The following is an 11,792-nucleotide window of genomic DNA, read 5'->3' on the forward strand; positions in this document are numbered from 1 at the left end:
CCAAAAAATCTGTGCGGCCCTCTGTTGAATTTCAAAATCCCAATGTGGCCCTTGAGCCAAAAAGTTTGTCCACCCCTGTCCTAGGGGGACTAAGTGTATGCGGGTTTTTGCTCCTCCCTTGTACTTGATTGATCAATTAACGTCATTGATTAGTCAGGATCTCCCCTCACCTGGTTGTCTACACAAATTAATTGAACACGAATTGAAAGGAAAAAACTAAAACTTGACACCCTTGCCCTGCCTATAGGAACACCCGCTTCAGCAGTACCTCGTCTCCCCTGTAGATGGCAGCAGGACCCCAGAGAGGTTCAATGGGAGTAAATTACAGGCTGCGTCTCAGGCTGTTAGACAGGATTACAACATAAACTGTTAGGACACAGACAAGTGTATTGATAGTAATATGATTGTCTCGATCGGATAACAAAGTCACATTTTAATTGGGGATGTAATTAGACAGGTCTCATTACCTTCATCTGCACTGGTATGGAAATATCTGACTTTTTGGATGAGTACAGATGAACGAGGAATTGAGACAATGAGAGGGAGTCATTAGACTATTGAGATTAAGAAGAGGAGACAAGGAGATGTCGCTGCTTTAGGAGAGGAAGCGAGCCCCTGACTGGACAGTTGATGAGGCTCCTCAAGACAGGACATGTGGAAGCTATGCAGAGGCACCATTCGTTTTCTCCTATGAATAAGTAGCCTAGGCTACTTCAAGGAAGGAAGGAAAGAATGATGCGTTATCAAAGTAGTCCCAATGAACAAGACTACTCCACTCTTTTTCGGACCAGCCAAGAACCTAGACCGAGTTTCACTTTCACATTTTTTTCTCTGGAAGTTTAGATTTTGCAAAGGATATTCAACCCCTTGTTCTGGTGAATCAGGGTGTCACTCCTCTACAGTCCTGCAAGGCTGCGTGAACAGATTACATGATATCGTCTTCCTCTGATAAGAAATAATATGATCTGCTGTGCCTACATCGGGGGTGGCTGAGGACCAGAACGCGCATCCATCAAGGCGGGAGCGCGCACTGAGAAGGGGCGGGGCAGCGGGAATCTCTCTTTCCGGATATTTACCGATGTTTACCTCCACCTGCCCGCGCGACGCGCCCGGTTCCGAGGTTTTTAACAGCGGTTGTATCAACGGACATGACAAAGTTCACAAATCCAGGACTACTGAGGTATTTTAACTGATCTTCTCTAACTAGATTGTCTGTGTTCTCATAACAATCCTCCAGGATCAACTTGATATCTGAAGTGAAGTAAAGTTGCTGAATGGCATGTTGAGTGTAGCAGTAGAAGAACCTATAACATTAGGCTACGTTTATGTTGGTCGTTCATAGAGCCTACTTAGTTTAAAGTCCACGTCGAGGCTGTAGGTTTCAAATAACCTACTATTAAGGATATTGGACGTTATCTTATTCTCCTTGTTTGTTATTGCGATACACCAGTTTAATCGATAACCGAGATGACGTCTGAAAACAAGTTCGCCAATGCCACCAGGAGAAAATCTCAGGCCTATCTGATACACTTTAAATAGGCGATGTTGTATACCAATACTGCCCTCTCAACAGTCTTGGCTAAAAAACTCAGTGTCTTAAAATAGTTAAGGCAGTTCAGTTCTAACTGATGTCATTATCATTATGGAAAATCAGGCGTGAGCAAGTGCTCTACTCACTGTAATGTATTCAGAGTGAGTCCAAACATTAACCTGTGTGTGTGTGTAGAGAAAGACCTGGCCCACTCACCTTAGCCTACATTAACACACACACCTACTGTTATTAAAAGCATGGGTTATTGGGTTGATGCCCAGTAGAGCTGGTGTGTAAATAACACTGCCGTGCGTTTGCATGTGTGCATGTAGATCTGAGATCAGTTCCTAGGCCTGTGGATGGGCGAGCTCGTCTCTGACAATATTTAACATTCTTATCATTCAGCAGTCTGCACAGGGCGGAAGAGAGAGAGAGAGAAAAGGAGGGAGGGAGGACGGACATGTTCAGACTGGACAGATAATAATGTATTACCAACAGAGACACACACATTCCCGCTGCATTACTCATTGCAGCATGATACTGCTTCACAGACACAAAAAGTACTCACTGGGCGTGGTTTTGTGTGTGTGTGTGTGTGTGTGTGGGGGGAGGGGGGTTGTTTGTGTGTTTGTGGTTTTGTGGGTGGTTTTGTGTGTGTGTGGGGTTTTGTGTGTGTGTGTGTGTGTGTGTGTGTGTGTGTGTGAGGTTTTGTGTGTGTGAGAGCGAATGACAAGGGCCGGTTCTCTGCAGACGATGTCATCCTTAGGGAGGGGCTAAACTACATGAGCAGATATCATCACCATTTCCAGTCTGGAGGTGTTTCATTAAGGTGTGTGTGTTGTATCTCTCTCCCCAGGTCGTGCAGAAATGGACTGAGGGTTGCATCAGTGTGTGTTTGTCAGTGTGTGTATGTGTGTGAGTGAAGCGTAAATCAGAGTGCAAAGACACAGAGACGTGATAGTCCGGCATCCCTTTGTGACATAGCTACGCTTCTCTGAGACCACTGTCCGCGGGGAGACGCACAGCCCTAACGGGTACCTCCCCAACATTCACAACCAACGCGGCTCCACGTCCCTCTGTTCATTTGAATGTGTTAAGAATTCGAAAAAGTATGAAAGCCAACGGTCCAATATTCTAGAATACTGCTGTGCGTACACATTTTGGACTCTGATAGACGTGTATGTGAGAGAAAGTGAATGTTTGTGTGTGTGTGAGGTTGAGTAACCCGCGGTAACAGACATGCCCAAGCCTGATCTACTCTGTTTGGTTCAACTACTGGACAACACTATCCAGACCTTTACAGTCAATGTGAGTATACACAGACACACACTCTCTCCTGATGTGCAGAGATCATATGTAGTTCCTATCCATCTCTGTAGAGTGGTAATGATAGCAGTGTCAGAAGGGCAGACCGGGAGACTCAGATCTCAGCTTCCCATTGATCTCAACACACAACCTTGACCTGGAGAACACACTCATTAGAGAAGCTTTACCAAACCATACTGTACTACAATATCACATACACACACACACACACACACACTGAGTGACTCCCAGTATAAGGTGTGTTTTGCATCTCTCAGAAGCAGGATGCAGGGGAGGTTCTGCTGGAGCAGGTGTGTAACCAGCTGGGTCTGCTGGAGAGACACTTCTTCAGTCTGCAGCTACGAGACTCCAACACCACCATCGTTGCTCAAACACACTCTCCTGTGAGCAGCTACACACACGAGCAGCTACACACACGCACGCACATATAAACACACTCTAGTGAGTATCTACACTAACACAGCTCACACACACACTCTTTCTCTAGTGAGTATCTACACTAACACAGCTCACACACACTCTTTCTCTAGTGAGTATCTACACTAACACAGCTCACACACACTCTTTCTCTAGTGAGTATCTACACTAACACAGCTCACACACACTCTTTCTCTAGTGAGTATCTACACTAACACAGCTCACACACACTCTTTCTCTAGTGAGTATCTACACTGACACAGCTCACACACACTCTTTCTCTAGTGAGTATCTACACTAACACAGCTCACACACACTCTTTCTCTAGTGAGTATCTACACTAACACAGCTCACACACACTCTTTCTCTAGTGAGTATCTACACTAACACAGCTCACACACACTCTTTCTCTAGTGAGTAGCTACACACACACTTAGTGAGTACTCTAAAACGTACACAACAGATGGTGAATGTAGCATAATGTCTTTGATTAACATAGTTTGTTTGTCTTGCAGAGGTGGCTAGAAGCCAACAAACCACTGAAGAAGCAGCTGAAAGGTAAGAAACACTAAATGAGACCTTAGCCTGAGCCCAGTGTCATCCTACTGTTTAGCCTGAGCCCAGTGTCATCCTACTGTTTAACCTGAGCCCAGTGTCATCCTACTGTTTAGCCTGAGCCCAGTGTCATCCTACTGTTTAGCCTGAGCCCAGTGTCATCCTACTGTTTAAACTGAGCCCAGTGTCATCCTACTGTTTAACCTGAGCCCAGTGTCATCCTACTGTTTAGCCTGAGCCCAGTGTCATCCTACTGTTTAGCCTGAGCCCAGTGTCATCCTACTGTTTAGCCTGAGCCCAGTGTCATCCTACTGTTTAGCCTGAGCCCAGTGTCATCCTACTGTTTAGCCTGAGCCCAGTGTCATCCTACTGTTTAGCCTGAGCCCAGTGTCATCCTACTGTTTAGCCTGAGCCCAGTGTCATCCTACTGTTTAGCCTGAGCCCAGTGACATCCTACTGTTTAGTCCAGTGAGCATTTCGATAAATGATCGATGTTCAATTTAAGATTGAATTCTGTGGAATGGGTGAGTGGATTGTGGGGGGTCATATTAGGGGTCAGGGGTGATGGATTATTAAGGTCAGGGGTGGCGGTTGGATGATTAATGTCAGAGGTGAGGTCATCGGGCTGTGTCTGACAGTGACTCTGTCCTACAGGAGTTGTCTCTCCCTTCTACCTGACCCTCCGAGTCCGATTCTTCATCTCAGACCCCAACTCTCTACAGCATGACCAGACCAGGTAGGGACATGAGTAGGGATCATGGTCTCGTGACGAGGTAGCCCTGCCTGCCACTTCAAAATCAGTGGAACCTTTGGCCCAATAGGGAATTTCCTCTTGGTCTAATGGTCAAGAGGTTGGTTGGGTTCTCCAATGGGAGACCTGGGTTCAGATCCCCTATGTGTGTCTGTGTACCTGTAGACTATGTTGAGTGTGTGTGTGTGTCATTAGGATGTACAGTATATGTCTGATTCAGATGATAACCGTCTCCTCTACTGTCCTGTGTGTCTGCAGGCATATGTACTTCCTCCAGATCAGGAGTGACATCAGAGAGGGCAGGTCAGGCACACTGGGCTCCCACATACACATACATTCCCTCTTACTCCACCTAGTGGTGTAAACAGTGTGACATTACATTGAGAAAGTGTGTGTGTGTGTCCTGCAGGTTGAAGTGTCCTCTGAGTGCAGCTGTAGTACTGGCCTCCTATGCTGTGCAGTGTATGTCACGCTCTCTTCTTTGGTCTTTTTAGTGTGTTGTCTGTCTGGGGATTTAGCATAATCTGTCTCGCTCTTTCACCATCTCTCTCTCTATTTCACCCCTATTCTCTCTTTCTCCTCTTCTCTCTCTCTCTCTCTCTCTCTCTCTCTCATATCGCTCTCTCTCTCTCTCTCTCTCATATCGCTCTCTCTCTCTTTCGGTCTTCTCTCTCTCTGTGTTGTAGCTGAGCTAGGTGACTACTCCCCATACCTTCTCCCTGGTTACCTGTCCAAAAGCCACTTCCTCCCGGAGCAGGACGATGACTTCCTGTCTAGAGTGGAGGCTCTGTACCCAGGGCACAGGTACACACACACAGAGGCCAGTCGTGTGTGTATACAGCACCACCTGGCCTACTAGAGGACACGGTGGAGCTGTTAGCATAATGCTGATACCAACCTATCCTATTCATGTGCTGTTTCAGGGGGCTGAAGCAGAGTGAGGCAGAGCTGTGTTTTCTCAATACAGCAAGAACACTGGAGCTGTATGGAGTGGAGCTACACAATGCCATTGTAAGTACCTCCGTATGTCTCCCTCTGGTGCTCCCCTCTGACGCTCCCCTCTGACGCTCCCCTCTGACGCTCCCCACTGACGCTCCCCTCGGACCCTCCCCTCTGACGCTCCCTCGGCTTCCTCTCATTATTCCATCTCTGTCTTTCTCTCAGGACTCCAACAGTTCCCCTCTATTGGTGGGATTGGCCTCAGGGGGCGTGGCTATCTTCTGTAACATGATTTGCTCCAGCTTCTTCCCCTGGTGAACACCTGGACTTCTGATCAGACCCACACCCCACACACCCACACACACACACACACACCACACACACACACACACACCCACACCCTGAGTATGTATTGTCTCCTGCAGGGTGAACATCATCAAGATATCCTTCAAGAGGAAACGCTTCCTTATGCAGCTCCGACGCAAACATGTGAGTCCTGATTGGCTCAAAATGGTGTGTCCTGCTCTCCTATTGGCTGGCCTTAGTGTTGTCTTCATAACCTGTTTTTGTGTGTGTGTTCCAGGGGGAGACGCAGGACTGTGTGGTGAGCCTGGTCCTGCCCTGCCACAGGGCATGTAAGAGCCTGTGGAGGTCATGTGTGGACCATCACTGCTTCTTCCACTCCAACAAGGCAACCCGTAGCCCACACTACGCCAACCTGGCAACCCAGATACACAACAAGCTGCTATCACAACACTGGGCCTTGGGCAACACTAAAACAGACAGGCAAGCGCACACACACACATAACAGACACTATCTTTCTCTCTCTCTTTTACTCATCTGCACACTCTCGTCTCCTCTGCAGTGGTCCAGTGTGTAAGAAAGTGATGGGTGGGATGGAGTGGAACCCGGTTCTGAGGGGGTCCACCTCGTCAGAACACCTGGAGACCAAGAGCCTGCCGTCCCGATCCCCCCCGCTCACACCCAACTGGTACTGCCCACACCACACACACTGCTACAGCAGGAGATTCCATGTTAAGGGGTAGCTGTGTCTAGGGGTAACTTCATCCTACCTTGTCTCTCTCTCTGTTAGGCGGAGTCATCGTGTGCGTCATGGCGCCCGTAAACCCCGCCCCTCCTCAGTGGAGCTGAACAATGACCTGCGAGACGTGTCAGAGGGGGAGGAAGTCTTTTACACCTACAGGGTCTCCCTCAGCAGCAGCAGGGGCAGCCAGGAGGGCACGCCTACACACAGGTCAGACACACACACTTGCACACGGTATGAAATTGTATCAGTGTAAAGTACATTCTCATGTTGGAGTAAGTTCTGAACACAGTATCTATATCAGTGTTTCTGGTACACACAGCCAAGGGGGCGGATTGTCGCAAGTTGATGATATCAGCACAGGAGAGGACGACATTGAGGCCACCTCTCACTACCGGGACAAGGTAGTTACCCAGACAGACACGGGTGTGGGGGTGATCATGTATTTGGGATAAAGTATCTCATCTGTGTGTGCCAGATTCAGTCAATTGTGTGTGTGTTGCAGCGTGCTCTGGGAGATGGAGACCTGCTATTGGTGCGTCTCGCTCCTGATCACAACGGAAAGTTTGGTTTCAATGTCAAAGTGAGTCTCCCCTTCAATTGATCACACACACTCTGTTACATACAGTACCATTCCTGTATCCCTGACTGTGTTCCTGTTCTTAGGGTGGCGTGGACCAGAAGATGCCTCTGGCCATATCCCAAGTCAACCCTGACTCCCCTGTAAGTGACCATGTATTCTGGTTTATCTGTGTTGCTAATGCCTTTGTAAACAGTACTTTAGATTAATCCAATGTGATTTGCTTGATTTGTTGATTGATTAATTGATTGTAGGCGGGGCGGATTGAGCCAAGGTTGTTGGAAGGTGACCAGGTCGTGTTGATCAACGGTCGCGACATCTCTGAACACACGCATGACCAGGTTGTCATGTTCATAAGAGCCAGCAGAGAGTCCCACTCCAGAGAACTGGCTCTGCTCATACGACGCAAAGGTAACACACACACTAGAGAGAGAGTGAGAGACACTGATGCAGGTAACACATTGTGTGTGTGTGTTTAGGTCCAGGGCGTGTGGCCCCCCTGCTGCAGTTTCCCTCTGGCCTGTCTCTGACTGGCCAATCACACGGTGATCCACTGCTTCTGCCTGGCCAATCAGAACGAGGCCAGACACTTGAAGAGTCCATGAAACAACTGGAGAGGGGAATCCAGACAGGCACTCTCACCTTCCACTTCGAGGTGTGTTTTAGTTAGGCAACAACACTATGAAAGGGACTTGTGTGTTTAAATGTAACAAATGCACTTTGGGAATAACTAGTCATTCACATCACAATAAAACCTGCTGTTGACAATCCAGACAGAAGAATGTAGTGAGTGATGATGTGTGTGTTGTAGAACCTGTACATGAGGAAGCCTGACCTATCAGTAGCCTGCGCTCGTCTCCCAGAGAACACAGACAAGAACAGATACAAGGACGTGCTGCCCTGTGAGTACATACACAGTTCTGTGTCCTAGTGGGAGTGACTCAACAGTGTGGCCATCTTCCCTAATGTCCTGAATCTGTGGGAGCTGGAGGACAGGACACTGTCCTTTGTTTGTTGAGCTGGTACAGTGGTTTGTGTGGGTCTGGTGTGGTTTGTGTGGGTCTGGGGTGGTTTGTGTGGGTCTGGTGTGGTTTGTGTGGGTCTGGTGTGGTTTGTGTGGGTCTGGGGTGGTTTGTGTGGGTCTGGGGTGGTTTGTGTGGGTCTGGGGTGGTTTGTGTGGTTTGTGTGGGTCTGGGGTGGTTTGTGTGGGTCTGGGGTGGTTTGTGTGGGTCTAGGGTGGTTTGTGTGGGTCTGGTGTGGTTTGTGTGGGTCTGGTGTGGTTTGTGTGGGTCTGGGGTGGTTTGTGTGGGTCTGGGGTGGTTTGTGTGGGTCTGGGGTGGTTTGTGTGGGTCTGGTTCTGACTCCATCTCTGACACACACTCTCAAACTCTTTGTTCTGTCAGATGACGTCTCCAGAGTGGTACTTCAGGACCAAGAGGACTACATCAATGCAAGCCACATCATGGTCAGTACACACTGTGTGTTTAGTGTTGTCCTTGTTGACGTGTGTGTAGTTATGCTGTATTTGTATATTCTGTGTGTCAGGTGGAGCCCCCAGGGTCTGGTGTGTGTCTGCGCTACATTGCAGCTCAAGGACCGCTGCCTCAGACCTGCACTCACTTCTGGCAGAGTGTGTGGGAGCAACGCACACACACCATCATCATGCTCACCACACTCACCGAGAGAGGACGGGTATACACACGGACACACTCTCTCCTCTCTATCTCTCTCTCTCTCTCTTTCAAAGAGTGAAACACACATTTACCGAATGAGAATGGGTACAGCACACACCGGTTTACCAAGGACCCAGGCTCATTGTGAGTAGCTGTGTGCATCTTTGCCTGCCTGTTGCTTGGTAACCTGAAGCTCTCACTAATTGATCATCTTGCTGATATTCCACAGGTGCTTCACACACACATTGAGGCTGACAGTCAGTTTCCACTCATCTCCTGATGTAATATAAGTCCTGGCCTTGAGAATGTCCTGAGATGTTTGGGAGAACACACTGAGTGAAGCACTGACTCAGAAATATGGAACACAGCTCAGTAAAATAAAATGTCTCAGAGCTTAAAGATGTGTTATAGCCTCTAGTAAATCAATATTAATGAATGTCAAAAATATATTGTGTTTGTTTGTATATGTGTGTGTGTTTCAGACTAAGTGCCACCAGTACTGGCCACACCCTCCTGAAGTGGTTGATTATGGGTACCTGAGGGTCAGCTGCCACTCCGAGGAATGCAACCTGGCCTACGTCACACGCCAGTTCACCCTCACACACACAAAGGTAACACACGACCTGACTCACATAACAGGAGGCGTGTGTGTGAGAGTTCTCCACAGGAAACATTGACCAAACTATCCCCAGCCAGCTCCACGTGTTTCTGCTTCCATTGGCATTGTGTTTATTTACCTTTACACCACAGAGGTTAATATAGAACACGTTCTCCTTTACAATAATAGCCTGCCAAAGAGTACACACACACACACTACACTGCTGTGCTGGCCCATCTGTTCCTCTGGCTGTCAGAGTTAATCCCTGCATGGAGCCACAGGCTGGACAACACACTCTCCTCCTCTATCCCTCCTCCATCTCTCCCTCTCTCTTCCTCTATCCCTCCTCCATCTCTCCTCCTCTATCCCTCCTCCATATCTCCCTCTCTCCCTCCTCCATCTCTCCCTCTCTCCTCCTCTATCCCTCCTCCATCTCTCCCTCTCTCCTCCTCTATCCCTCCCTCTCTCCTCCTCTATCCCTCCTCCATCTCTCCCTCTCTCCTCCTCTATCCCTCCTCCATCTCTCCTCCTCTATCCCTCCTCCATCTCTCCCTCTCTCCCTCTCTCCTCCTCCATCTCTCCTCCATATCTCTCTCTCCTCCCTCTCTTCTCTCCTCCCTCTCTTCTCTCCTCCCTCTCTCCTCCCTCTCTTCTCTCCTCCCTCTCTCCTCTCTACTCTCCTCCCCCTCTACTCTCCTCCCTCTACTCTCCTCCCTCCCTCTCTACTCTCCTCCAGATCTCCCATCACAGTAACTGAGTTACCACACCCTACACTTTTCACTGTTTCTCTCTCCTCGCATCTCATCCATCTCACCCCGCATCTCATACATCTCTCCCATTACAATCATCACATATCCAGGTTAATTTAATTTATTAAAATATATTTCATAAAAGAGACCGATTGGAAAAGTGTGTGTTCTCTCAGTGTTTTCCTTCTGTGTTTATTATCCTATATGTGTGTGCGTGTTTCCAGCTGGGAGAGGAGCGTTCGGTGACCCACCTGCAGTATGTAGCATGGCCAGACCATGGTGTACCTGATGACCCCTCAGACTTCCTGCTGTTCATCACCTCTGTTAGGGAGAGGAGGACAGGAGACACGCCACTTATGGTGCACTGCAGGTACACACATGCACACAAACACACACACAAACTACCGCTCTAGGGATACAAGATTTATAACACCTCATGTATGTTGTTAATGTAATTGCAGCGCTGGGATTGGGCGTACAGGTGTTCTCATTACCATGGAGACGGCGTTGACGCTGTTGGAGAGCGGACGACCTGTGTTCCCTCTGGACATCATCAAGACGCTCCGAGACCAGAGGGCCATGATGATCCAGACCACGGTACACACAAGCACGCCTATACGTCTAGCCATTAGCTACGGTCCTCCAAGACCAGCCTTGAGCCCTGACTGAAACCCTAATTACTATGTCTGCAAATTCCTTTGGTATGTTTGTTGTATGTGACTGGACTGTTTTTATGTTTGTGTTCAAGTGTCAGTTCCGGTTTATGTGTGAGGCCATCCTGCGTGTCTACAGAGAGAGGAGAGCATTCTGCAGCACCACCCTCAGCACGGCTAACGGACCACTAACAGGAGGAGGGGGGGACAGCTAGCCACAGCGCTAGGCTAACAGGAGGGGGGACACCTATACACAGAGCTAGGCTAACAGGGAGGGGGGACACCTTGGCACAGCGCTAGGCTAAAAGGAGGAGGGGGGACAGCTAGCCACAGTGCTAGGCTAACAGGAGGAGAGGACCGCTAGCCACAGCGCTAGGCTGTAGCTTTAGAGAGCCATAGCACGCCACTAGCCTTAAGTGCTCGGCTACGGCAAGCCTTCGGTTGCTACAGCACATAACAAGCCGTAGTGCAGAATGTGCTCAGCTAGTCCTATCCTTATGCCAGCCACAGAGCACAGCTAGCAGGGAAGGGTCATGTACTATAGAGATCTGTATCTTTTTTTTTCTCTGGGACAAAAGTGATACCGTGTGAGTGACTGAAGACTGTATCTCACTATAGCCACTGTAGAAATTATGCCTTAGAGAAATGCCTTCCTAATGGTGGGCCCGCGGCTAGTTCCTCCTGAGTGGTAGCTATTTAGCCTTCCTAATGGTAGGCCGCAGCTATTTCCTCCTGAGTGGCGGCTATAGAACTAGGCCTTTTCTAGACTAGAGCGATTGACTGGTCTGTCTGTGTTGTTGGGAGAGTGTCAGAGGCTTTCGGTGGATTCACAGTACTGACGAACACTGCCAGAGGCACCACACACTAACCCCCGCTCCAATCTTCCCTAAATTATTGACACACTGAATAAACACACTGTAATCTACTTGGAGCTCTCTGTCTGTTTGTTGATCTACTAAAAGTCAATTGATGGT

The 11,792-nt window shown here is 48.7% G+C and overlaps 1 protein-coding gene across 2 annotated transcripts; it reads left to right on the forward strand.

Annotated features, from left to right (window-relative positions):
- Window positions 1-606: 606 nt before the first annotated feature.
- LOC121542664 (tyrosine-protein phosphatase non-receptor type 3-like) lies at window positions 607-11,743 on the forward strand. Of its 2 annotated transcripts, none has more exons than XM_045208536.1 (26): window positions 607-1,180; window positions 2,388-2,839; window positions 3,115-3,240; window positions 3,790-3,832; window positions 4,484-4,565; window positions 4,839-4,883; window positions 4,990-5,042; window positions 5,267-5,384; window positions 5,504-5,591; window positions 5,745-5,833; window positions 5,945-6,008; window positions 6,103-6,305; window positions 6,386-6,511; window positions 6,614-6,775; window positions 6,870-6,969; window positions 7,071-7,148; window positions 7,232-7,288; window positions 7,400-7,556; window positions 7,625-7,800; window positions 7,957-8,047; window positions 8,549-8,610; window positions 8,691-8,837; window positions 9,301-9,429; window positions 10,390-10,535; window positions 10,627-10,762; window positions 10,914-11,743. In XM_045208536.1, exons 2-26 carry the CDS (start codon window positions 2,771-2,773, stop codon window positions 11,031-11,033), a joined length of 2,667 nt encoding a protein of 888 aa, XP_045064471.1. In that variant the 5' UTR covers window positions 607-1,180; window positions 2,388-2,770; the 3' UTR covers window positions 11,034-11,743. The 2 variants fall into 2 exon arrangements, with proteins under 2 accessions (XP_045064471.1, XP_041708081.2); XM_041852147.2 differs by having other exon boundaries at window positions 6,888-6,969.
- The last annotated feature ends 49 nt before the right edge of the window (window positions 11,744-11,792 follow it).

Source organism: Coregonus clupeaformis, chromosome 28 (assembly GCF_020615455.1).
Source record: "Coregonus clupeaformis isolate EN_2021a chromosome 28, ASM2061545v1, whole genome shotgun sequence".
NCBI classification, from domain to species: domain Eukaryota; kingdom Metazoa; phylum Chordata; class Actinopteri; order Salmoniformes; family Salmonidae; genus Coregonus; species Coregonus clupeaformis.